At 42.0% G+C, this 27,866-nt stretch overlaps 1 protein-coding gene across 2 annotated transcripts in view; it reads left to right on the forward strand.

The window, feature by feature from the left end:
- LOC123364801 (amyloid beta precursor protein binding family B member 1 interacting protein) overlaps window positions 1–26,887 on the forward strand; it is a 103,408-nt gene extending 76,521 nt beyond the window's left edge. For both annotated transcript variants that reach the window (XM_045007211.1, XM_045007212.1), the window contains exons 10-14: window positions 659–769; window positions 13,512–13,610; window positions 14,101–14,218; window positions 21,827–21,918; window positions 24,139–26,887. In XM_045007211.1, the coding sequence (XP_044863146.1) occupies window positions 659–769; window positions 13,512–13,610; window positions 14,101–14,218; window positions 21,827–21,918; window positions 24,139–24,675 (957 nt within the window). In that variant the 3' untranslated portion in view covers window positions 24,676–26,887. The remainder of the gene's footprint in view (window positions 1–658; window positions 770–13,511; window positions 13,611–14,100; window positions 14,219–21,826; window positions 21,919–24,138) is intronic.
- The last annotated feature ends 979 nt before the right edge of the window (window positions 26,888–27,866 follow it).

Genomic DNA, 27,866 nt, shown 5'->3' on the forward strand with positions numbered 1-27,866 from the left:
ATCCTTAACATAGCAAAGTGTGCCAACAAACATCTTGTTGCCACAGCAACACAGTACAAACAAATAATAGGTAACCTACCGTGGTAGACAGAAAGATACCAGTGTGTGGAGATGAGGTGGGAGGGGGGCTGGAATTGTCTTCTTAAGGCAGTTTTGAAGCAGGAACAGATTAAATGTGGCTCATTTACTCGCATGTAAACGTACACACATTGACTGTACGTTCCAAGGGAAAGGCAGTTGCTTAGAATAAAAACTATTTAGACCCTAACACCATTTTCCCCCTAGAACTGCAGGAGCATCATTGCAGGACCTATATCTATTTTAATCAAAGTTTTTTCCTACTAGGCACCACTCTGTTCAGTAAGGATAACAGGTCACTGACTTGGAGACAAAACAAAGGATTACAACAGCAAAACTCAGATTTATGTGAAATGTAGTAAAATGTTTCACTGTGATTCTAAAGGTGTATTGATCTTTCTCTGTTTGTCTTGACGGTCACTACAGTTTAAGAACAACCAAACACTTGTCATTCTCTCCGCTTTGATAAAATCCACAACAGTTAAAACATCAAAGCGGTTTGAAAAAAGGCCCTTTAATGTGTCTGGCATCATAGCTTAATTCACTGTAACAACAGAATGCTTGGTTTCCATTTTTTTAGACATCCCGGGATTTGGCTTGCTTCATACAGTTCGAGAATTTGAATATTTATTATGGTACTCAGTACAAACTGAAATACAAGGCACCTACGGATTACTGCTTTGTCTTAAAGGTATGTACAAGAGAAGTCTATTATGCTAATGTGTGCTCTAACTGCTGCCATATACAGATATGGTAAGGGCCTGATCCTGTAAGGTGCACAGTGCCTCCTGCAATGTTACTGCATACCCTCAACTGCTAGTCACTTTGGCCCTATTCAGCAATGTACCTTTAAGAATTACTTAACTTTAAGCACATGAGTAGTCGCACTGAGTACCTTGATGAATTGGGGCCCTTAAGATGATGCTCAATGTCTTGCAGGATGAGGCCCAACAGATGTCATGCTTTAAAGCACAACTCTGTGTGGCAGAAGGAGAAGAGCCTGGTGGGTCTGGCTCACCCACATAGCTACAGTACAGCTGCTGGAGAAAGTACTGGGGCTCCTTTTACTGCTACTCCAGCTGGGGAGACAAGGGACCCCAGGCTACTGCCTGTTCCTCTCAGGGAGGGAAGGGGATGCTGCATTGCCACTGTACTCCAAGTGGAGGGGTGAGCCCAGGGTGTAGGGTCAGAACTGTGAGGTGCCTTGTGGCATCATGCGTCTAGGGCACTAGATTGCCTTAATTGGGTCTAGATTACTAGCTAAAATAATAGAGATTCAGAAATCAGAACATATCTGACAACACTGACATGGCAGAAGATATGGATTCCTCTTCTACAGCTCTTATGGGCCTGTGGTGCTAACAGGAGCTGCTACCAAACAATGTTTAGCCAACTTGAAAGACAACAAGAGGCAGATACACAGCAAAGTGCCATTTTTAATTTTTCTTTTCTGGTTATAACTGCATTTTAATGGACTGGTTATCCAAAAAAGAAGTGTCTGTCCAGTTTCAAGTGTTTGCCAGTTTAGTTTACACATGGCCCAAATACAAATAATTTGTATGAATCAGACTGATTTTCTGTTCGCAGATTTAAATGATTAATACAGTTCAGCAGTATAGATAATGCAGTTCTCCACAAACCACTTTGGCAAAGTCACTTCCTCTCTGTCCCTCACTTTCCCCATCTGTAAAATGGGTATAATTATATTTGCCTCCTTTGGAAAACACTTTGAGATTAACTAATGCAGTGGTTCTCAACTGATTACACATTGTGGACTGCATATGTGGTCCACAGTGTGTTACCTGGGCCGCAGTGGCCGCGTAGCAGAGCAGTGGCAGCCCCTAACCTGACCCTCACTGCGCCAGATGGCCAGCTGCCCACCCCAAACCCCACAGGGCCAGCAGGCCAACCCCGGTCCCTGCCACACAGCTGCACTGGACCACTCGAGGCCAGGCGGCTGCCCTAGATCACTACCATGCAAGGCGGGCCAGCTGCTCACCCTGGATGCCCGCCATGTGGCTGTCCCAGACCCCAGAGCTCGCGTGGCCGGTCGGCCACACAGGGCAGGCCAACAGCTCTGGACCCCGGAGCTTGCAGGGCCAGCCAGGAGCCACAACCCCAGACTCCCACCACACGGGGTGGGCCAGCCGCCCAGACCCTGCCATGCTGGGTGGCAGGGCAGCCTAGCTGGACCCCACCACGCCGGGCAGCAAAGCAGCTGGGAATCCTGTGGACTCTGCCATGCGGGGCTGGGTGGTTGCCTCAGAGCTCTCTGGGCCGGGTGGCTGCTCCAGACCCCGGAGCTCATGGGACCAGGTGGCTACCCCAGACCCAGAAGCTCACGGGGCAGGCTAGCTGCCTCAGACCCCCGACCCCATGGGGCTACCAGCAGCCCTGACCCCAGACTCCCGCCACTTGGGGCAGGCCAGCAGCCCCAACCCGGACCCCAACCCTGCCATGCTGGGCAGCAGGACAGCCCAACCAGAGCCCTCTGTGCTGGCAGTGGTGCAGCTCAGACACCCCCATGCTGGGCAGCTGAGAACCTGCGACCCCAGGCACACAGGGCTAAGCTGTGTGCTAATTGGGCCGTGTGTTGAGAACCGCTGAACTAATGAAAAGCGCTATATAAGAGCGAGGTATTCTTATTATTCAGAAAATACATGCACAGTTAATGGAGAAAAGAGAAATAGTTCAATCAGTTTTAGAAATAAGTTGAAGTTGGTTCTCTGTAAAAGACTTCAAAGCTGTTGTGAGCATATTTAACTGCCACAGTGCATCTGTATAACATTCAAAATGGGTGAAAGTGGTCAAAATTAGTATTTGGCTAATGTAAGTGCTTTCTAGACATTTTATTTGCTTTGCAAGTAGATGAAAATGAAGTACATCAGGAAACTGATTTTTAGAGTGCTCAGCAATGTTTTTAATTATTCACATCACTGTGGGAACTTTATGACCCAATGCGCTACCATTTGTACAAAAAACAATTTATGCTACAAATTATCACTGTTGCACTAAAGTATTTATTAAACTAAAATACCTTGGATGTATGAAGTTAACATGTTGTGCCTTTGTATCACTTACTGCGGTGGTGGAGGTGAAAAACCAACACTGAAAGCCTGAGAGGAAGGGGTTTATGCATCATAAATTTGAGTTTGAAATATCTTTTATTTAAAAATGTTCGCTATAGTGCCTTTAAAGTGTACTAGCAATGTAACAGAATAAGCATCATATCCAGACAGCACTATTATGGGTAAGGAGAAATGTGATCTGTTACTGTTGTTGGTCTTCATTTTTATTCTAATATGTTTTCAGAGGCTGGGACATGTGGTAGGTTCCTGATTGGAACTGTTTTGCACTTTATTGTGGCATTCTTGAAACTGGCGATTACAGTGGTTGAAAGAGCCTTAAACATAGATGGTCTGCAAATTTTAAACTGTTGTTGTATGGGGGAAAATAGTGGCCAGTAGAGCCAAGTTCTGCCACATCCTTCCTCTTTTACTTTCAGCCATTGCCAGTATGATGGGGCTGAGGATAGTGGTAGTTTGAGTGCGAGGGATTGTGGGAAGGAAAGGAACAACACTGTGGTGTGTTCTGGATAACTTCAGTCAGTTGCCCTATGTGGCAAGCACCGCACTGCTGTCACACTCCCACCACAGCTGCAAGCCAGCTCAAGTACCAATTCCTCTCAATGCATTTAAGATGTAGTTGCAAAACCAGAGATCTCATTAACTCTGGTCCTGTTGCATGTAGCTCTTTCTTATCTCTCACTGTCTGTAAAACCTAGGACCGGCCTAAACAAGTGTGTTCTCTCTACTCCGAGCCTCCATATACTCCCGCTGTGAGCAGAAGTGTAACATTTCTAACAGTGTCTAGAATTGTGGTTGACCATTGGGCTGTTTTTAGGTTGAGTGGATGCTGGTGACATATCAAAGTGTGAAAATGGGAGCAAAGCTATCACAAAGTTTATACTGGTGAATTGCTCATCTCCTAGTTTGGTTTAGTATTCATGTGCAAGTGTTCTAGGTGAGATTATCCTGCAGGGGGCAACTTGTCCTGAGTTGCCAAAGGAGAACAAACCATCTTAGTGTCATCACTGACTAATCACGACATGAGATGTCTTTCATTCTGTGATAGTGTCCAAGATGAATTAATGGAAAGGAATAGTCTTGTGCGTACATTCAGGTGCAATGATGACAGACAGTGGCATTAACCTATATGTGAAAGGAGACTATTTTTTGGATAGTTGATTTCTCCAGACCTCATTTTAGTAAGACTAAAATATGGGCTACGATATTGGTTTCACATCCACACCTTTTAAGCTTATGCTCACACATACTTCAAAGATATTGAAAGGGCCCATCATTCATACTAAGGGGATGAATGGCTAACAGAACAGCCTGTGATAAAGCTACATAAAACAACATGAATGTTAGTTTTGAAGAAATCACATGCATACACCCTACCCACTCCCACCCCCAAAATAAACCCAAAACATCACTGAGCCATCTTACCAGATGACTAGATCCAAGCAACAGAACTAGTACCTGACTCCAGAGATTCTCCCCCGCAATATCAGTGTGATGAAGTATACCCTGAAAGAAATATTGCTTTCTTTTATTTTATGATCTCGTGTGTCTTTAGGGATGGAAGGGATCTCAAGAGATGATTAAGGCAAGGAGCAGAGTTTCTTACCATCTTCCTGTGTGTATGTGTAGGACTGTCAAGTGTTTCTGGAAAGGGAAGGTGGGAATTCTATCAAAGGAGGATGTGCCCCTTTAGTTATAACCTCTTATGTTCGGAGAATCTTTTCTGATAGAACTGTGATGAGTTGTGAATGCAGCTTCCCGACTTTTTCCAGTCACTGCAGAGCTGCATTAAACATGCTTTAGCCCTGAGCACAGAGGAAGCTATTCCTTTCAGTGATTTTTTTCCCATTTGAACCATCAAGACACCTCAGGAGATAATGAAGGTAAAAGCTAGTTGACCAGTATCTTAGAGGTTTCTCAAGAGCACTTCTGAGTGTCTTCTAGTGAAAGAGAGAACATTTTGTTTAGCTTATTCAGAAGTTTCCTGTCAGGATGATTCAGAAAGAGTCTGAGGTGATGGAACAAATAGCTACTTCCTAATGCCCACTACTATTAGACAGAGACAAGCCCAGCTGGGCTTGTCTAACTGAAAGGAGCCCAGGTGGCTAATCAGCATCTACGAGAAAGCTGAAGTCACATTTAGCTGCCTCTATCAATTCCTGAGCAGTAAAGTGGAACTAATGTATTTTGGAACCCTGGGAAGATAGTATAGGGTAGGGAAAGGGCTCTGCCTAGGCTTATGGATAGAGTCAGCATGTATCCTCAGGCATTTGAGGAACCATAAAGCTTGAAAGATATTTTTCTCCTCTTACCCACTTGGCCTATGCTGGGACATAACTCTCAATAAAATGAGACTAATCACTGGAACAGGCCTTTTACATGTGAACCAGGAATCCCATCAGGCCTCCGTTCCTTAAAGGAAAAGTTACACATAAGAAAAACAACACAACCTATTAAAAAATAAAACCTCAGAAGGAATGAACCCTTGTAGGAGCTGCACGTCTAAGCATGCAGATAATTCCATCTTGCTCAATTAACCATTACTTAACACCGGCCAAAATTTAAAGGGCACCACCCTTTATCTTAACATCAGACCTTTTCCCTTTCGCGGTCAAATGGGGGTATTGCACATGTTAGTTCTAATCCTTGGCTCTCTTTTTATATCAATGGCGGGGTGCTGGTGTTAGAAGTTCCTCTCCAAACAATCTAACAATAATAAAACAGCCTCTGGCCACCCATGCATATAACAGGACACTAATGGTATGGTCCAAGGAAGCTCTCCTGATCTCCAATACAGACGAGAAAAGGGATGCACAGCCAGCTGGAAAGAAACATTTCATTCAAACCTGTATCCAAACAAGGATACCTCTCCTATTGCCATGCAGAGCATGGCAGAAAGAACAAACCCCATAGTAACACAGCTGTCCAAATCACCCGCTTTTGCTGACAGCTCTGGCTACTCAGAAATGAAAGGGAAGCAAAAACTTCTGCTCATACTTCTCCAGGAAGTCCATTTTTAGCAACCACTGAAAGAAGTTACCTCTCACGTCTGTAGTGAGTGCACAAGCCGAGAGTGTCCAGCACTATGTGGGATAGCACCTATACAATATAAATCTAAAGCAGCTGTCCCTGAAATATGGCTCTCCTACTACATTATCTGGGGATTGCATTGGGAACAGCATGTACATCATCATCAACAGTCATTTCGTACTGTTAGGTTGAAACTAAGGCTGTCAAGCGATTTAAAAAATTAATCACGATTAATCACTCTGTTAATAATAGAATACCAATTATTTTTTGTTTTCTACATTTTCAAATATAATTATTTAAATTACAACACAGAATACAAAGTGTACAGTGCTCACTTTATCTTTATTTTTTATTACAAATATTTGCATTGTAAAAAACAAAAGAAATAGTATTTTTCAACTCACCTCATACAAGTACTGTAATACAATCTCTTTATCATGAAAGTTGAACTTACAAATGTAGAATTATGTACAAAAAATAACTGCATTCAGATCAAAACAATGTAAAACTTCAGAGCCTACAAGTCCACTCAGTCCTATTTCAGCCAATCGTTCAGACAAACAAGTTTGGTTACAATTTGCAGGAGATAAAGCTGCCCGCTTCTTGTTTACAATGTCATCTGCAAGTGAGAACAGGCATTCGCATGGCACTGTTGTAACTGTCATAGCAAGATATTTATGTGTCAGATGCGCTAAAGATTCATATGTCCCTTCATACTTCAACAACCATTCCAGAGGACATGCGTCTATGCAGATGATGGGTTCTGCATAACGATCCAAAGTAAATCGGAATGAAGTGTGTTCATTTTCATCATCTGAGTCAGATGCCACCAGCAGAAGGTTGCTTTTCTGTTTTGGTGGTTCAAGTTCTGTAGTTTCTGCATCCAAGTGTAGCTCTATTAAAACTTCTGAAAGCATGCTCCACACCTGACTCGTCCCTCTTAGATTTTGGAAGGCACTTCAGATTCTTAAACCGTGGGTCGAGTGCTGTAGCTATTTTTAGAAATCTTACATTAGTACCTTCTTTGCATTTTGTCAAATCTGCTGTAAAAGTGTTCTTAAACCGAACATGTGCTGGGTCATCATCCAAGACTGCTATAACATGAAATATATGGGAGTAAAACAGAACAGGAGACACAAAATTCTCCCCCAAGAAGTTCAGTCACAAATTTAATTAATGAATTATTTTTTTAATGAGCATTATCAGCATGGAAGCATGTTCTCTGGAATAGTGGCAGAAGCATGAAGGCATATGAATGTTTAGCATATCTGGCACATAAATACCTTGCAACGCCAGTTACAAAAGTGCCATGCTAACACCTGTTCTCACTTTCAGGTGACATTGTAAATAAGAAGCAGGCAGCAGTATCTTACATAAATGTAACCAAACTTGTTTGTCTGAGCGATTGGCTGAACAAGAAGTAAGACTGAGTGGACTTGTAGGCTCTAAAGCAGGGGTAGGCAACCTATGGCACGGGTGCCGAAGGCAGAACGCGAGCTGATTTTCAGTGGCACTCACACTGCCCGGGTCCTGGCCACCAGTTCGGGGGGGCTCTGCATTTTAATTTAATTTTAAATGAAGCTTCTTAAACATTTTAAAAGCCTTATTTACTTTACATACGATAATAGTTTAGTTATATATTATAGACTTATAGAAGGAGACCTTCTAAAAATGTTAACATGTATTACTGGCACGCAAAACCTTAAATTAGAGTGAATAAATGAAGATTCGGCACACCACTTCTGAAAGGTTGCCGACCCCTGCTCTAAAGTTTTACATTGTTTTGTTTTTGAGTGCAGTTATGTAACAAAAAAACCCCTATATTTGTAAGTTACACTTTCACAATAAAGAGATTGTACTACAGTGCTTGTATGAAATGAATTGAAAAATACTATTTCTTTTGTTTATCATTTTACAGTGCCAAATATTTGTAATAAAAATAATATAAAGTGAGCGGTGTACACTTTTTATTCTGTGCTGTAATAGAAATCAATATATTTGAAAATGTAGAAAAACATCCAAAATACTGTATTTAATAAATTTCAATTGGTATTCTATTGTTTAACAGTGTGATTAATCGTGATTCCTTTTTTTAATCACAATTAATTTTTTGAGTTAATCGTGTGAGTTAATTGTGATTAATCGATAGCCCTAGTTGAAACCGTTCCAAAGCCAGAGGGACCCACCTTGGCAAGAAGGGTCAGTTCATCACCTTGGTGAAATTTTTCCATTGTATTTAACAGAAACCTTGAACATTATAGTGTTTATTTTGTGTCTGTGTGAGGGTATTCACCAGTCCTGAAGCCGGTTATCTCATGCCATGATGAAAAATCCTTCAAAACAGACAAATAGCAAGGTAATCTATATGCAAATTGACTGGTTTAGTCAGCCTGATGTGTCTGAGACTGAGTGAATTTAATTATGGTTTATTGGTGCTGGTTTTGCTTGAGTAATCTGAAGGTAATGGTGCATAATGCTGAATTAATCTAGGATGAAACAAAATGGTTTCCTGGGGATAAACTGAGACAAGGGCATCATCATACTCCATTTCTGCAGCTGTGTACATTTTCCCTTGTAGCCCATTGTAGCTTTCTTGGTATCCTCTGGATCTGCCACATCTCTCTCAGATCTCTAATGTTCACAAGAATTTTAGAGCCAAATTCTCTGCTCAAGTAACTTTTTTTTTCCCTATAATGGAGTTACTCCATCAGATAATTTGGTCCTTAGTTTGGTCCACTGCTGGTTCTCTCCTCTTCCACACCTAACATATCCCCTCACAGATGCCTATAAAGTATACACTCTGTAGGACACCCTTTTAAAAATGTAAAAGTGAGAAGTAAGTGCATTTGAGAGATAAGATGATGTGAGAGAGTCATAGAAAGGAAACGAAAAGGATACAGAACAAGAGAGCATTTTTGCCTCTTCATCTGAAACAATTTAATCCTTTAACATCAACATTTCAGGTGAGTATTTAAATTAAAATCAGTCCTCCATTAATAACCTGAAAAAAGCAAATGTAAAAAGATAATTTATTTATTAATAAGCTGTTTCAGAGATTGTAGGGAAACAGGGCCCTGCACGGAAGAGCTCACAGTCTAAGTAAGTGTGTAAGTTTTTGCAGGATTGGTGCCTAAACAATATAGAGGCAGTGTGAGGGAAGGGATATAATAAATGCTTTTTTCTTTTCTCTGAAAAGTTATTCTCTTTAGTTACCAGTAACTATCATTTTAAAAAAAAAAAGTTAAACCAAAAGTATTGCTTCAGTCACTAGGGAAGTGTAAGTCAGAAGCAGAATTACCGTACGGCAATGGAGTCGTTTTAGATAAGCAGATTCTTTGCACATTTTAGGTAAATCAGGCAAGCCTCCAGGCTGGTATTCTGGTTGCAGGGAATATGTGGAGTCAGGATGTAACTGGATTTAGAAGCAATTAGCCACACTTTTATCTGGGTGTCCAACTTGATACTTTGGGGTTAATTTTCCAAAGTGTTGAGCACACACCATTCCCATTGATTTCAGTTGTAGCAGATGCTCAGCATTTCTGAAAACCACTCCTCAAGGGATCTCAAAATGGGCACCTAAAAAACAAGAAGGTACCCAAAAGCAATTGGCCAAAAATGCCAGAAGTGGCTAACTCCAAAGCCATCAGTTTGTGGATCAGTGCTCAGTTTCATAGACAGTAACACCTCTCAGAAGCTTTAGGTAAGTAACTAGCTTTACACATTTTTGGGCAAGGAATTCCATGAGATACCTGCCTATCTATAGCTTACTTTTCATTTTCATGGTTGAAAGAAGGTGAAGAAAGATAACATGTTATTGAGATATTCTCTCTCTCTCTCTCTTGTTTTAGTCAGTCAACACAAGGCATAGAAACCACATCTTTCGGTTCCTATTTCACTGTAGGTTTTCAGTGTGTTCTATTTTGTTTTCTTTAGGCATAAGGTTTACTTTATACTTTAAATTCATCTGTGTAGAACCTTTTTGGTTTTGTTCAGCTTCTTGAAAAATAAGGTCTTTATATTCAAGTGTTTCCTTATTCTTTATCTATACAAATAATGCTTGGGAGGGACACAGCATGTTACATGACACTTGGAAAGAAACCAGAGCGTTGGAGTGGAGAGGGCCTAGGTTCTATTCCTGACCCTTTTACTGGTTTTCTGGGTGATCTTTGGCAAGTCCCTCAAAGGCCTAATTTTCAGAGGGGCTGAGAACCTGCAGCTCTTTCTGATTTCATGTGGAATTTCAACACTTCTGAAAATCAGGCCCTTAGCCAATATGTGCTTCAGTTTCCCTATCTATAAAATGGTGATAATACTACCTCCCCACCTTTATTAATCACTGAGAGATCTATGCTATAGAAATATAGTGCACTGAAATGTAATAAAATCTGTTCTAGATTATTTGTCAGGCCCTATAGGATTTTTTTGAGGCTTTTAACATAATGCCTGATCTCCCTTTCTGCTTCTTTGGAGTTTGCTTGGATGTTCTCACTTTTCACTGGAGCCATGGCATCTGAGGAGGTGCTTTTTGAATTGTCGTCCTTTATAATTCACTTGATGGATGTTTCCAAGGAAAAGGGAAATAAACCTCTTCAGAGAAGAAAGATGTTTTTGCTTTGCCATCTGATCGTTGCAGGGAGCTTTCCTGAACACAGTGTGCACTGAGCCTGGAGGTGTGCTTGCTGTGTGCTGGGTAACGCTGTGAGGCATTCTTGAGGCTGAGTCCATCTCAGTTCTCTTGAACATTATGGCTCTTCATCACCCCTAAACTACGGCAATGCTTAGCTGGCACAGTCATGCTACTTCCTTTTCAGCATTGTTGATTCCAGTGAGCAAGCTTCTCCCAATGTTTGTCCAAGTTATTTGGGTTAATTACAAATTTCCTTTCAGGAAGTCCTTATAAGTGATATTAAATGTGGTATTTGAAAAACTGAGGGAGACTCACAGGATCATCGAACTGCTGTTCATTTTGGTGGGAAGAGAGGACCCTCTCTCTCAGCGTATGTGCCTGGCCATTTGGTAGCATCATCATCCGCCAGTGCTGTATAACCATTGAAAAGTATTTGATGCCATCTGCTGGACTGAATAGAATATTACAAGTCAGACCAAAAATTCCCTGGTATTTTGTGAAAGAAGCATCAAGAGTTGAAATTATCCATATGTCCATTCTAGACCCCTGTATGAGAGGGGCTCTGGTTTGGAGATGTTCTTCACACCAGAAAACTGAATTGGACCGTGGATGTTCTGAGTTGGAGTTTTGCAGGATAAACCACCAACAGTGCACTTGGATAGAAGCAGTGAAATAGGCCAGTGATAATGTCCTTGAGACCTTCTGTCAGCAGTTGTCAGCAGCAAAAATGGCCAGGTTCAAATATCTAGGGGTTTCTCCTAGAATTAACCACAAGCTTGAACCCCTACCCAGAAACCTCTGTGCACCCTTAACTGGCAATGCTTCCCATCTGACATGCACCAACTTTGTGTATAAGACAAAGAAAACGTTATTAGGGGAAAGGAATACCGCATTAATTTTGGGAAACACAGCAACATACAGTAAGTCATTCATACATTTATATGAGTAGTAGGTAAAACACTCACCCACACAGTCTCTTTGGCAGTAATCCCTTGCCTCAGTTTCCCCACCTGATGATGTGAACAGCCAATGGACATACACCTCTACCCAGATATAACGCGACCCGATATAACACAAATTCAGATATAATGCGGTAAAGCAGCGCTCTGGGGGGGGCGGGACTGCGCACTCCAGCGGATCAAAGCAAGTTCGATATAACGTGGTTTCACCTATAACGTGGTAAGATTTGTTGGCTCCCGAGGACAGCGTTATATCGAGGTAGAGGTGCATGTCCCTTTAACACCTCGCTTTCTCACTGGTGCACCCCATGTACCCCACCCACTCATGGGTTTGGGGGGTTTTTTGGTCAGGGGTTAGTTCTGGAGTGTGGGAGTACAGTCAGGCAGGCTCATATTTGGCCCCAAGGAGGAAGTACTGCCTTAGTACTACCTCTGCATCATATCTTACCAGGATGCAGGTCCTCGGACTCCGAACCCAGCGACAGTGAGTGCTGTTCTAGAGGTGCTATGTAGGTGACAGACATAGGTCCTTACCAGAGTTAACTCAGTTCTATCATTGCACTATGGAAGAGGTTCAGTGACAAAGGACCCTTGAGCACAGTCCTGGCCACAAGAGATTTACTTCTCACAAAGGTAGGAACCCCGTGTGACTAGCTGTACTGCCCAGCTGTGCAATAGTTTGGGTTATGGCAACTCCTCTCAGGGCATATTAAGTACAGTTTTATGCCCTTTTGTCACACAGTAGGATAACATTTAATTCCCCCCCTACATCCAGCACTTTAATTTTAACCAGAACAACCAACGTTCACACTGGAAGGGCGGATAACAAACATGCAAATAAGGTCTGCTCATCCTGTCTCATCTTCTTGTTCACCAATAGATGGTAGCAGAAATCTCCTGCCCTAGAGTTTCAGAGCTGCCCGGGGCTTACATCCTACTGTACTGTAGCATTGGAGGCTAGTTCCTTCAAAATCTAAAATCAGTAGGTGCAATTTTCAGGCAAGCAATCTGACTGAAATTTGTAGCAGACTCTGAACTGTAGGGATATGTCAGTGTTGAGCAGTAGCAGTAAGGGTTCCAGAACCACTTCAAAGAATCAAAGGATTTACGTGCCCTGGAAAAAGTGGTTACGTTTGGTGGTGTTGCATTATGTATAATCCTATAGCTACAATAGGATGGAATTTTGCAGCAGTGTTGGTGAGAGGTACAAAGGATAAAGGGGCATAGAACAAAAACTTGGAATAGCGCTAGAGCTAGACTCACAGGTAGACAATGAGTCTGAAGACAAAAATCTGTTTCAGCTGATTGGTCTGTGCTTATCCAAATTAAATATGCTCTTTAGAAATGATAATCACGTTGCACTTTCAGGCTGCATGTGTTACAGATTGCAACAGACTTCCTCTGTTTACACATTGAGCGCTAGGCACTGAACCATGACATTTCTAGACTTTATTGACCTGTAGGTCACATTTTAGCTTTCTAAAACTCAGGTATTTACATTGCAGACCTCTCTTACAACCTGTTACATTTGTTATAAGCAGATGCTAGAAATGTTAATCCCTGTGTGCCAAAGTTTGTGATTTCATTTTTTACACACGGATAATTGTCATCTTCATGTTAACATGCTCTAGAAAGTCAGTGTTCCCATTGCAATCACCATACGAGGCTTTGACTTTTTTACATTTTGCCTGATATATGTAGGTTTCTAACTGCAAGAATTATTCATTCCAGCATCCCCAGATTCAAAAGGAGTCACAATATATCAAGTATTTATGCTGTGATGACCAGTGGACTCTACAGCAGTGGGTAACGGGAATCAGAATTGCCAAGGTGAGAATGAAGACAACTCCCCCGCATCTCCCTCAACTAACTGGCTGTCATTGAGACTCACTGCATCCAGTCAGTGTACAATAAGTGGCTTGATCCTAGCTTCCGTATCTGCCACTGTTTCTTGCTGTGGGATGACACCCAATAGACACCCCCCAGGCTTCTCCCCATCTCCTTTACAAAGTGCTTTGAAGCATACTGTGCTATAGTATTATTTTAAGCAGTTATCTTGCATTGAGTGGATCCTAGGGCAGAATTCCATTGAAATCAATAGGGTGCAGGGGTCAATAGACTCTGTACAGGTGTAGGGATTCTCTCTGGCATGTCCCAGTACAGATTCAGGCTCAGGCTCAGTTTTTGTAGAAATAGCTGCTTTCTAACAAAATTTGGGAAAGGGTTCAAAAAAATGCAGCTCACAGCAAATGTGTGTTTGGACATGCAGACAGTTGCGTTGACTCTGCTCCAGGATTAAAGGTGCGCTTTATTTCCCCAGTATGGCAAGACACTGTATGATAACTACAAACGTGCAGTACAGAGGGCCAGTTTGGCCTCTGGATGGGCAAACCTGGCGACTGTGAAACCAGCTGTCACTGCAGGATCATCCTTGACAGGTATCTACACTGTTTGACATGATTAAACCTTAGGCAAGAGTGCTGAGGATTTTCTGTCCCATAAGTTTAGTAATAAGACTTTTTGTTCTGGCCCACAATTGTAACCCATAGCTATGGTATACTGCTACAGGAAATAAGTTCACATCTTTGAACATGTGTCACCCAGAGCAGAATAGAGTTAACATGCATTCCTGGCACATTTAATAGAATGCTTTTTTGGTGGCTTCCATGTACGGGTTCCCCTTCGCTATGCCTCCTCTTGACTAAATGTTCAAGATCCTGTAGTCTCTCATTCAGAGAAAGACGTGTTCTTCATCTCTACACTGTCACTCTTGGAAAGGTTGCTCCAGTGGACTTTTCTGAGGATAATGCTGTTGCCACTCCAAGAAGTGATCAGGACAGCAATGAGCCACTCTATCTAACAATGAGAATGAGATAAGGAAGAGAACACTATTTCCATCGCAACATGGAACAAGGGGCCCCAGAGTCTTTAGCAAACTCATCTTCACTACAGCACAGTCACAAGGGGGCAGTGTGGGGGTAATTTCTAACTTTACATACAGTAGATCTGTTGCTTTTCTGTTGCCCATTTATCACTGTAGAGCAGCGTTTCCCAAACTGTGGGGGGCGTAGAGGATCATGAAAGGGTACAAAGGGTCTTGACGTTAAAAGTGGGGGGGAGAGAAAATGCAAGAAAGCCAGAATATGTTCCAGTTGCAGTAGCTCCTTTCCTGGGGGGCTGGCTGGGCTCAGCTTCCCATGCTGGGCATCTTGATCCCATTCACCAAGGATGAGGTCACACTGCCACTCAGATTTGGCCTGGCAGCCCTGCTGGCAGAGTGGCAGGGCCTCCAGGTCGCAATGCCTCAAGTGGGGAAAATTGAACCAGCTGTCTCCATGGGCCAGGAGCTACTGCTGCAGGGTGTGTGTGTGTGTGTGTGGAGTGGGGGGGGGTCTCACTCTGCAACTCACACACACACACACACACAGACCTGCCACCCCTTAGTGGCAGCACCCAACCTCCCTCCCTCCTGGGCTTCCCACTCCCCACCCCCATCTTTGTGCTTTTAATTTTCCCAAAAATACCAAACCAAAGCAAAAAACCAACCAACCAAGTCACACCTCTGCCTCCTGGGGATCTCCTTGACAGAGGTGAGCCCAAAGCTGGGGGGGCGCAGCCTGAAGAAGGTTGCTGAAGAGGCATAACAGGGTATGACAATAATAGTAACCGGCACTACTGTTTTTACTTCACACATTTGAAATATATTTTATTTGTTACAAAAAGTGTTCTGGGCCCCCTTTTAAAAAAATAAGATACATAATGTCTTTAAAACCAGTTAAAATCAAATCAAATTAAACAAACTGTCCCCAGCCCACCAGTATTGTCACCTTCCACATTCCCCCATCACAACACTAAATAAATCAATAAAATCATCCCACTCCAGAATTCTCCAGATACCTTCCCCAGGCCTTACCTCCCTTTGCCCCAAATGCTTGGGGGCAGCAGCATGCCTGGAAAAGTTCAGGTTCCTGGGGACCAGTGAAGGGACTGAGTTCCAAAGTCAAGGGGAACTCCCTGCCAGCTGCTCCATTTGAGAGGCATGGGACAGCTGCTGGAGGGATGGTGTAGGGGTGGCGGGTTGAGTCGGATTTGATGTTGTGATGGGGAGTACACTGAAGGCAACAGAACAATGACTGATTTCAGTGGGTTTCCACACAAGTGCAGGAATCCATGCTAGCAAATCCCAAAACAGGAGCAGGGCTTACTTGAGCATATGCACCTCTATGGTTTTGACCATTGACAAGAATCCAGGCATAGGTCATAATCGATGATCACACAAAACACTGCGTGTCTCTCACAGCAGAAGGATAGCTGTCTTCTAGAGCAGTGGTTTTCAAACTGCCGGTCACGAGCCAATACTGGGTTGCGGAATGTAAGGCACAGGGTCGCAGCAGCTCTGGTCAGCTCCACCGCCTGGGCCGTTAAAAGTCCCATCGGCAGTGCTGACCAGCTAAGGCAGGCTAGTTCTTACTTGTTCTGACACCCTGCTGTGCCACGGAAGCAGCCAGCAGCAGGTCTGGCTCCTAGGTGGGAGGGCCACAAGGGTCCACGCGCTGTCCCCACCCCGAGCACCGGTTCTGCACTCCTATTGGCAAGGAACCAGCCAATGGGAGCTGGGGTGGGGGGAGGTGCCTGCAGACAAGAGCCTCACAGAGCCACTTGTGTGCCTCTGCCTAGGAGCCAGACCTGCTGCTGGCCACTTCCAAGGCACAGTGCAGTTTGCGGTGCCAGGGCAGGCAGGAAGTCTGCCTTAGCACTCCCGCTGCCCAAGGTAAGCCCACACCCCAACCCCGTGCCCCACTCCCCTGCTCCAGCCCTGAGCCTCCCCCACAACCCAGAGCCCCTTATATGGATGTGTGTGTGCAAATTATATACACAAACAGACACACACAATGGAACACAATCAAAATATAAATGACCTACAGTGGTGATACAGATTAATTTCATACATGATAACATGTTCAAATATAGACTAGAAGCAGTACAAGCCGACACTTCCACTGCCTATTCATCTGAAAGAATGGCTCATAGTAAATGGTTTATATACCTGTTGAAAGATCTTATTAACTGATATCACTGTAGACTTACCTATTGAAGGTTATTAGCATTCTAGTGCAAGCAGGTTATTGGGACTATACATACACTCTGCTAGCATCTATCACACTAGCCCATCATAAAATACAGCAAATTAGATGTGGCCAGAACTTAGTTGTCTAACAATGAGCAGCTGTTGGCTGACATTCTAAAATGGGGCTGAATATTTTTTTCAAACTGCCATTCACAGTATTAGTTGGAATTAATAGCAATCTACACTCCTGCACTAACATGGGAGGGAGTTTTATTTAATCAGCCTCAATAACAGCTGAAGCATTGCTCAGATGGCAGGTGGAACTTCCTGTTTTCACATTTCATTTGTAGCATGTATGGTGATTGGAACATTGTGGCAAACATTTGTGGTATCTGTAAACACCCAAACTGTAGAGTCTGTGGTTTTTTTAAGGGTCCTTTGTGCCAAAGTCATCTCATGCAATATGTTGTTTTCATCTCTGTCTTGCTACATTAATCTTCATATGGTTGAACACACTGTGTATAATTTCGCCAGCACATGAGGGTGTTCAAGAGACCAAGGCTGCTGCTGTTCCCTAGATGTAATTGTGCAAGAGGCCTGTTGCTATACAGGGCATTTTGTAGTCTGCTTTGGACAAAAATATGCCAATTTAAAAAAACTGTTGATAATTTTGTTTGAACATTGGAAAGACTAGAAAACCAAATTAGAGCGAGAAGGCAGCATGGAATTACTCTGGATTTTCACTGATGTAACAGAGCATGCTTTGGGTGGCTGTCCTTGTGTATAGTGGGTTGGGGAATCAAGTGCCAAATGGTGCCCTTAAGACTTATGCCATTTGGAAAATAGAGACAAAGCCATTACTGCCAGGAGGCACTGGCAGCAGGATTCCATTTAGCTATTCCCTGACTTCCTGATTATATCATTTTGTCAGATAGGTCCACTGCGTGGCGAGGGCCAGGATACGGTGCCCCACATCTATCCACCCTCTCCCATTCTAGGTTCAGCAGGACTGGAGATTAGAACATTTTTGACCAGACTGACCCAAAAGCTCCCACTGTTTGTGAATTGTTCTTCAGGCCCATTCACAGAAAGACTTCACACACCAAGTAGGAAAAATGTGTCCCCCAGCTAAGCAGCTGGATTATGGATCCCAGCTGGTCCACCAATCTCTCTGCAGAGTGCTTGCACCCACTGACTTGTGCCTAGTGGCCCACATGATTGATTGTATCAGCTTATGGAAGCTCCTTGTTGAATTTCTAACAAATATTCAATATAGTGCCCATAATCAGCATGGCACTTGGAATTAAGTAGATTTATTTCAATGAATACATAACAAGCACATAAAAAGCATACATAAAAATACCACCGGCCAAGTTCTACTCTGACTTGCATCATGTGTAGCCTTAGTGAACTCAATGGCACAGCAGAGTTTGGTCTTGCTTCTCTGTTTGTTAAAGTTGTGTGATCTGTAAATCTTCTAATCAAGTCATTTACTGTTAATACTTGGAACTTTGCACATCATATTCATAGCACCTATTTGCTAAATGGACAAGTGCAGCAATTTTATGTCCAAATGCCAGGACTAAAAACATCTATGCTCAGACATGTATTGCGGGATACTCAATACTCATTAAAACTCTGATCCAAGAAGCACTTGAGCACAGTTAGTCTCAATGACTAGTCCTGTGGCTAAAGTGACACACATTTAACTGTTTTGGTGGACTGGGTCTTAAACTGGCTGTTAGATAAATTATGGCCGGCTAGTTACAGGGTTTCAGTTAGGAAGGAAATCACAGTTCAGTGCTTTCTGATGCAGAAATAACTATCATAGAACAGGGGTTCTCAACCTTTTTCTTTCTGAGGCCCCCCCACCAACATGCTATAAAAAGTTCACGGCCCACCTTTGCCACAACTGTTTTTCTACATATAAAAGCCAGGGGCAGTGTTAGAGGGTAGCAAGCAGGGCAGATGCATGGGGCCCCACACCACAGGGGTCCCTGTGAAGCTAAGTTGCTCGGTTCAGCTTCAGCCCCAGGTGGCAGGGCTCGGGCCCTGGGCTTCAGCCCTGCATAGCAGGACTTCGGCTTTCTTCCCTGGGCCCTAGCTAGACTAATACTGGCCCTGCTTGGCGGACCCCCTGAAACCTGCTTGTGGCCCCACACTGTCATAGAATATCATGTAGACCAGGGGTAGGCAACCTATGGCATGCGTGCCAAAGGCGGCACACGAGCTGATTTTCAGCGGCACTCACACTGCCTGGGTCCTGGCCAACGGTCCGGGGGGCTCTGCATTTTAATTTAATTTTAAAAGAAGCTTCTTAAACATTTCAAAAACCGTATTTACTTTACATACAACAATAGTTTAGTTATATATTATAGACTTCTAGAAAGAGACCTTCTAAAAATGTTAAAATGTATTACCGGCACGTGAAACCTTAAATTAGAATGAATATATGAAGACTCGGCACAACACTTCTGAAAGGTTGCCGATGCCTGATGTAGACTTTCTAGAAGTTTTAGGGCCTGCGAATCCACAACTACATTTAACTTCAATGGGAGCACCTCTGAGAATCACGTCCTTATTTTCCAGTCCGTTTTCTGTGCCTTACATTGTTAGAGAATCTGCTGTAGTATTTTAATGTAAATGTGGCCTCAGCAACATATTCTATTTCTTTTCCAAACCTATCAAGTGGATATAAACTGGCTATCAACAAGTTTAGGCTTGAAATTAGACAAAGGTTTCTAACCATCAGAGGAGTGAAGTTCTGGAACAGCCTTTCAAGGGAAGCAGTGGTGGGTAAAAAAAATCTAACTGGCTTCAAGACTAAGCTTGATAAATTTATGGAGGGGATAATATGATGAGATTGCCTACAGTGGCAAATAGCCAGTCTGTGACTGCTAGCAGCAAATATCTCCAGCTGCTGGTGATGGGACACTAGATGGGGAGGGCTCTGAGTTACTACAGAGAATTCTTTCCCAGGTGTCTGGCTGGTGAGTATTGCCTACATGCTCAGGGTGTAACTAATTCCCAAATTTGGGGGTGGGAAGGAATTTTCCCCTGGGTCAGACTGACAGACCCTGGGATTTTTTTGTCTGCCTCTGCAGCGTGGGGCATGGGTCACTTGCAGGTTTAAACTAGTGTAAATGGTGAAGTCTCTGTAACTTGAAGGCTTTAAATCATGATTTGAGGACTTCAGTAACTCAGTCAGAGGTTAAGGGTCTATTACAGGAGTGAGTGGCTGAGGTTCTGTGGTCTGCAATATGCAGGAGATCAGACTAGATGATCATGTTAGTCCCTTCTGGCCTCAGAGTGTATCACCTTGGATAGGAGTACCTGTGACACTCAAGCTATCATACTTTGTTTTGTAACCATGCAATAGCAGTGACTGAGGTTTCTCGTGATGTAAGCACAGGATATGGAAATTGTAGATCACATCTTATTTCTTCAACTGAAAATGTAATCCATAAAGATGCTATAACTCTGAAAGGCCATTCTTCCATCTTCATTGGTTCTCAGCATAGTAAATTACACTAAGAAAACTAGACCATCTATTGAGGTTCAGAAATTTATGCATAAGATATCAAGGAGGTATGTCTACTTCTTTCACATGTTGAAGTTTCCAAAGGCCCCAGACTTAACTGGAGAGTTCGTTTAATCCATACTAGACTATATAGTTTGTTTTTTCTAATAACCACAAGCTCTATTTTGTCATTATTCGGTTTGGCAACACTGACATTTATACACAGTCCCTTACACAACACTGACAGCATGCAAAACTCTTCCAGGGTTTTAGTTTAGCCAGCTAGCAAACATTTACTACTACTCTGCAGTGTATTCGGTTTCTCAAGCCTCCCATAACTCCCTCCTAGAGAAAATACAAAGATTCAGAGCTGTGAACTGAGTTAATAATGAAAAGTAGGGCTGTCAAGCGATTAAAAAAATAAATTGTGTGATTTATTGCAGTGTTAACAATAGAATACCAATTATTTTACTATTTCTTTTGTAATTTTTACAGTGCATATATTTGTAATAAAAATAATACTATAAAGTGAACACTGTTCACTTTGTATTCTGTGTTGTAATCGAAATCAATATTGAAAATGTAGAAAAATATCCAAAAGTATTTAATAAATTTTAATTGGTATTCTATGGTTATAAGTCCGATTAATCACAATTAAAAAAATTAAGTGTGATTACATTTTTTGAGTTAACTGTGATCAATTAACAGCTAATGACAACTAATGAAAAGGGATGACCCCATCCATAATATCCTAAGACCTCAAATCTGACAGCCTTATCCATATAGAATGATTATACTTTTGTCTCTAAACTTAAGCAGGCTCCATTAAAAGAAATCCAGGAAAAAAAAGTATTGTTGTACAGTTAAATTCTCAAACTAAACACTATTAAAAGCATTAGCAAAATGTTACACTGTAATTAAGAATTTAACCAATGAAAGGTCAGAAAATACCATCCTTAACTCTACCCACTTGCCACCCTGGCTTAACCTGAAGCCCAAAGACAAAACTTCTTGCCTAGTTTTATGCCATCCTAACTCCCCCTACCACTTCGACCAGTCAAATCCAGAGACCCTCATGCCTCCATCACCTTTTGAGACACTGATAATTCCACTCTGGTAATCTTTGCAATACTGTTTCCTTTAGGATTGCCAGTTGCACTTAAAGTAAAATTTGTATGGTCATTGATTTGACTATATGGTTTCACTTGTTTGTTTTTCATAGCAAGTCAATCAGAACTGAATAAAAAAGTGGAAAACAAGCAAGAGGCAATGTTGTAACTCTGCATGGTCCTTTTTTGATGCAGTAAAATCCATGACAGGTCAATTACTGTCTGAGAATTCTAACTTTTTGTACCCTGCTGGAAAATGAACAGATTTGTTAATTCTTATTCTTCATTGCTTGAGTTCTGGTTAATTCTGCACATTCAATATACCTGTGTTCTCCTTCCTCTTTTTGAGACGTAACAGGTACTGTTCAAGCAAATGGACAGATTCTCCAGAGCATACCTCCTGCCAGCTTGGAGGCCCAGAAACACACTGAGATGACAAAGGTACAAATCAGAGGTTTCTGTTGGGGCACTACAGCTCAATTTCGCCTCACCCACTCTCTGTCCCTTCAAAGCACTAGAGCATTAAGGGGTAGTGTGTTGGTTTTGCCATTTGGGGAGGTGGATGGCTGATTCCTTCTCCTGTTTCAGTTAACTCTTTCAGAGCCACAGGCCATTACAAATACTAAGCTCTGAGAAAGCATTTTAAATCATCGGATCTCAAAAGTGCTTTATGAAGGAGGTCAGTATCACTATCCCCATTTTAAAAAAACATTCTTTAACTGACCACAGGGGTTCTTAGGCATTCCTACTAAGTGGGCTGAACGTGCTCTGCTCACAGTTTCTACCAGCCTGGGACCGAAGAACCAAACTCAAGTCTTGAACTTCACACCACGGTAGCCTATTGCTCTACAACAGAGCACAGAGCTGACTACAATCTATCTCCCAATTAATATATTTCATTTGTGTTTATTTCTGCCGACCATCTCTGTACAGCTGGGACTGAGAATGTGTACTGGGCTTGTGTGTTCATCCTAGGAAACGATTCCACAGATTTACAAGAATAGACGTAAAAGCACTTTCTGCTTAGGTAGGGCACTTGTAAATGTTAACAGCTAGCAGCTGTCACCTACAAATATGGAGAGAGTATGTTCAGATTTTGCCCAGGGGGCTTTACTGATCCTTAGCATGTGACCTAGCAATCACATTTTGAATGAAAGTTCACCTAATATTCTGCCAAAGCAAACACAGCCCTAATGAACTGCTAACCTATATTTTATTTTTTGTAACATGGGTGATGTATGCTTTGCCTTTTTCCCTTAAAAAAGAGTGATCAAAGCCCTTGTATGACCGGTACATTTGTGGCTGAGTGTGACTAGAGCTTAATGGGTTGTGGGTATTTTTTTGCCACCTTTTTGTTCAGAGAGCAAGTGGAGGAAAGATATATGTTACTGGCACAAATGCAGAAGAATGTACAGGGGCAGACTGTCCCTAGCTCTAGCTTTGATGCAGGAGGGGCAAAATTAGACTTCCACTTTTTGCACCCCATATAGACCATGGAGTGCTACCCCTGTGTGCTTCCAAGGGCACATATTGCCCCACCACCCTCCCACACTTCACATCTTCTTGCAAAGCTGGCCAACCACACCAAAGGCAGCACAATGCAGCATTCCAAGGGGTGTACTCCCTGGACTCCAAGAGGGATTGTGACTCCAGAGTTACAGTACACCCCTGGTACCACGCTCCACCTGTTGAGGGCTGTCGTGGCTAAATGTCACTATCCATTGGCGACATGTAGCTTCCTCATTATTTTAACATTAGCCAAAAATATAGTAGCAACGACTCAGAAAGGTAAAATAAAATATAATGTAAAGGAAGAAAGCAAAAAAAAATCCACAGTTGCGTTTTATTCCATAAAATCATGGCAAATTTGAATGGATGAGTCTGCCACAAGCTTTAATACAACTAATTTAATTAATTTGTAGCTACTAGTATTGACTTTGTGCTTAATTTTCATTCAGACTTCAGCTGGACTTTTCTTTTAGTGTAATGACCTTCTGCCACAGAGAACTTAAGTGCAAGCTTCTCCTAGCATTACAGAACATCTGTAGCACAGTGAAAGTTGTATTATATGGGAAAGTCCACCCTGCAGACAAATATAAAATTTTGCTGAACAACAGATGACTTCTGGGTCAAGTTTCCATTGTGCAAATTTAGTTTGTTGTTATTTTAACTTCTGGGGATAAACACACACTAGTGATATAAAAAAAATCTGATATTTTCAGGGAAGGGCAGCTGGTTGGAACATCATGGAAGCTCCTTTACAGGCTTTACTAATTGCAACCACTGTGACATTGTAACACCAGTCATTGTGCTAGAAAGTGCAAAAAGGGGATATATTAATATTCTAAACAGGTATTTTGCAGTGAGAATGCAGCTTTCAAAGCTCATGGGCAGCTGTGGGAAAGGAAACCAAAATATCCTTTGTGCTGACCATTTGGTCCAAAGGACACCAACCCACTTTGATTTCTAGGATGGGGAGTCCTGGTTAGACCATCTGAGTTCTGTGTTCTGTTGAAACAAGGAGTTAATTCTGTGACAATGAGAAATACTGAAATCAGCTTGTGCGTTTCCATGCCAATTTAAATGATATCACTTCGCAACATTAGTTCATAAATGTTCTTACTGTAACACCAATCACCATGACTGTTTTATTTATTAAAGGATAAGAAACCAAATGATGTTAATAGCTGCCGTTCAGTGCAGCCAACCAGCCAGCCGGAGACGTACCAGAATAAACGTGCCTCAATAAAGCCACCACCGCCTCAAAGGCGATCTTCAGCTGTGAGCTCTACACCTCTTCAACCTGCCCAACCCAAACGCGGAAGCGCAGTTTTCACATCAGATCCAGTCACTTTTCCACCACCGCCATCTGAAATGGCAGAGGATTTGCCACCCCCGCCACCTGACTTCTGTGAAGATCCTCCAGATTTTGTGCCTCCTCCACCACCCACCTGTAGCAGCAACAGTGAAGACCTGCTACCACCCCCTCCTCCACCTCCACCAGCCTCTGTCTCGAATAAGCCACTACCTCTGACAAAGAAAGTTGGGCCACCTCCTCCAAAAAGGCAAGTGAACACTGAATGGACAGAAGAACGAAAGTCAATGGGGCTGCCTCCATCTGGAGGTGGAAGTGGACAGCCAGATCTCATGTCTGATCTGATGAAAGCCCTACAGAAGAAAAGGGGCAACACATCTTGAAGTTTATGGGACAGACTGACTTTAAACCACAGCTCTCATTGTGGGGGTGTCCTGTAAGGGTTGTGCTGGAACAGGAGTCCCTGGAGGAATTCTGCCTGACCCAGAATTCCCCCTGGGAGGTCCACAGAAGTGCATGCTGGTGGTGATAGCTCTACCACAACTTGAGATGGGGTAGTATGCACTCCCTCTTCACTGAGCCAGCACCCCTAGCTGAGGTGAGAGGTTGGGCCCAACCCCTTGTGCCTCACTCCACTCTGGATGGCTAGGGTTGGTGGCAGAAGTACTAGCCTAGATTAGTGCCTTCACTTGGTGAGTGAAGATACAGCCTCTGTGGTGGGATTAGAGCTGGTTGGAAAAGGCCAATTATTTTTCATGGAAATTTTTTTCAAATTTTTCTATATTGACCATTTTTTGTTTTCAATTTCTGGATTTTAATCAAAAATATGGAAAATTTCAACAACAATTTTTTTCACCTAAAGTTTTCAGTTTGGTCAAAAAAATTTCAATTTTATAATTTGGACAAAAGTTTTTTTAATTAAAAATTTTCAACCAGCTGTCTAGGATGCAATGTGAATAAGGCTTTTGGCAGCCCCTCATTCGTACCCTTGCACACCTGTGCCTTGCCATCAACAATCTGCCACTTTGACATTTACTGAAATGGTTTAAATTCAAATGTCCCCATATAAAACTAAAATTACTTTGCTCAGCAATCACAGCAGTTGTCTATAAACTTCATTTATCTGTTTAATTTTAGACTAAATCCTTTTAAGATAACAATTTTTTTTCCTTTGGTTAACAATTTTTGTCTTAAACTATATCTAAAAATATTCATGTATATGAATTTGTCTCCTTCTACACGTCCTCATTTATGCTTCATCGTAATTCTCTCTTGGTCATTTACGATACATTCATTATTAGTTCCCAAATAAAAATCTCTTCTATTTTACGTCTGCACAAACAGTCTCAAAGTTAATGAACATGGATCTTCACTGGCATCTGGTATCTGATTCAACTTAAAATATTTTAAGACATCATCTTTGGTATCTTGTGGGCTCTTCCTGTTTTCTTCTTCCCTCTCTTATGAAGCTTATCTTGTAAGACTCTATAATTAATACGCTTTTGCATTTTCAGTGTTTGAAAAACAGGAAAACAAATTGAAGCCAATTCATTCTTAGTATAGAATCAATAACTGGAATTACACTAGGAAAGATTTCGGTGCATCAAAGATCTGAACTAATGAGGGCTACAATGATATGAATATATAACAATTGATCTCCTCCTGCCCATATAGAAAGGGGTATTTGGCTACCTCCATCTCATGGTGCCAGACTCCCTGCGATCACATGGAGTGCTCTCCAGGTTTCGTGCTTGGGTGGTTGGCCAAGGAGAAGTCCACCAATCCCACAAGGAGTCTGCAAGATAGCCTGCTGTATTAACTTTATTGCAGAACCAGCTTCTAAAGGGGGATTCCCCAGCCTGTGCCTGCCTCTGAAGTACCTGACAGAGTGTCATTTTATGGAGAGTAATTAGGGAAGGATGGAGAATTAGCTGTGTGCACTCCTTTGGCATAAAAACCCCTCTCAAAAAACACCACGCCTGTCTGATTTTTATATCAAATGTTTTTTATTCTTTTAAAAACTATTCCACTATTATCAAAATAATGCATAATACAGCAGGTCCCTGAAGTAGTTAATATTTTACAGTAAGTTGGTGCTTCTCTGAACACATGAGGAAGACAAACTATTACACAGCTTTTCTGGTGTCCACCGTTCTCAGAGCAATGCTCAGACTATTGTCCCATTTCCTCATCTCCTCGCTCAATCTATTATAGCACAAGGAATTTTTAAATGCAACACACTTTACATTTGTAATTGTGCTTGCAAACATTCAACAACTGATGTTCTAAAAGTGAAAGGTGAACTTTCTTCAAAATACAAAGGCAAACTTAAAGGAAAACTCCAGGGATTAGTTATAATGCCGTGGGTGTTTAGCCATTTGTTTACTATATGCAGGTATGTTTATATCTTTACTGAGTTTAAGAACTTTAACTGTTTCAAAATCTCTATTTCATGACCAGAGTTGATGTTTTAGTGATGTACCTAATGAGGTACCAGATTGATGATGTAAAGTAAGAATGAAAGCATCTGATCTTCCAAGAATAAACATTAGAAATGAGAATTTTTTAAAATGAGAACATTTTTAAAAGATTTTTTTTTAAATTTCTAATTCTTCTTTATAAAGCTAATCTGCATTTCTAATACATCTCTCACCATTTTATCTAGGTGCCATAAACATTAAGGATCACAATATTTTGGTCTGAAAAGAAAACTAAAATTCCTCCCCATTATAATTCACCAACTCAAATGGTATCAGGTCTTGGCTGTTGTTTTCCAAGAGTACCGTTGCTGGGCTGTTTTGCTCCTCCATCATTGGAAGACAGCCTGCTTAGAAAAATCAATCTTCCATTGGGCCTTAGAAGCAGAAAGATGTAATGGAGAATTCCACACCTTAGGGTCTCCCATTAAAAACACCGAACTTGTCCTCCATATCACCCTGACAACTATCATTCACAGTATTTCTACCTCCCCAACTCACCCTTAAATCACATCTATGATGGTGGAAACTGGAGGAAGAGAGAACTTCTGAAATAACAGGCTGGGACCAAGCTAAGAGCTTTAATGAGTACAACACCAGGCACAATGTTGGTGCTTCAATTGCAATAATTTATGGCAATGAAACACATCTGGCATCAGATAAGGAGATCAGGGTGTAGAGCACTATGTAATGCTCTCTCATTAGTACACCTTACCTACAAAGCACGCCTGAAGCAGAGTGTCAAGAAGCTTGTAGCTTCCATGTGGCTTTCAGGCACTTGAACACTGCAGTGATGCAAGATATATAGCTCATATGACAGAGATATAACCCAGAAATTAAGGTATTAGTCATCACAGACAGCCTCATATCTTGTCATAGGTAGGTAAAAAAAAGTATTTTTGACCACTGCTGCTATGTGGGTATTCATAAGAAGCAATGAGAGTAACAGGGCCTGAAAACAGTACAACACCTTAACAACTGGGAGTCTGATTATAGAATGAGATTTTAACTCTTGCCAATACCTCAAAATGCTTCCTCTTCCTACCAGCATGACTTCTGCCTTACTAGGGTTGAGCTTCAGCCAGGAACACTTCATG

The sequence above is a fragment of the Mauremys mutica genome, chromosome 2 (genome assembly GCF_020497125.1).
Source record: "Mauremys mutica isolate MM-2020 ecotype Southern chromosome 2, ASM2049712v1, whole genome shotgun sequence".
Classification (NCBI taxonomy): Eukaryota; Metazoa; Chordata; order Testudines; family Geoemydidae; genus Mauremys; species Mauremys mutica.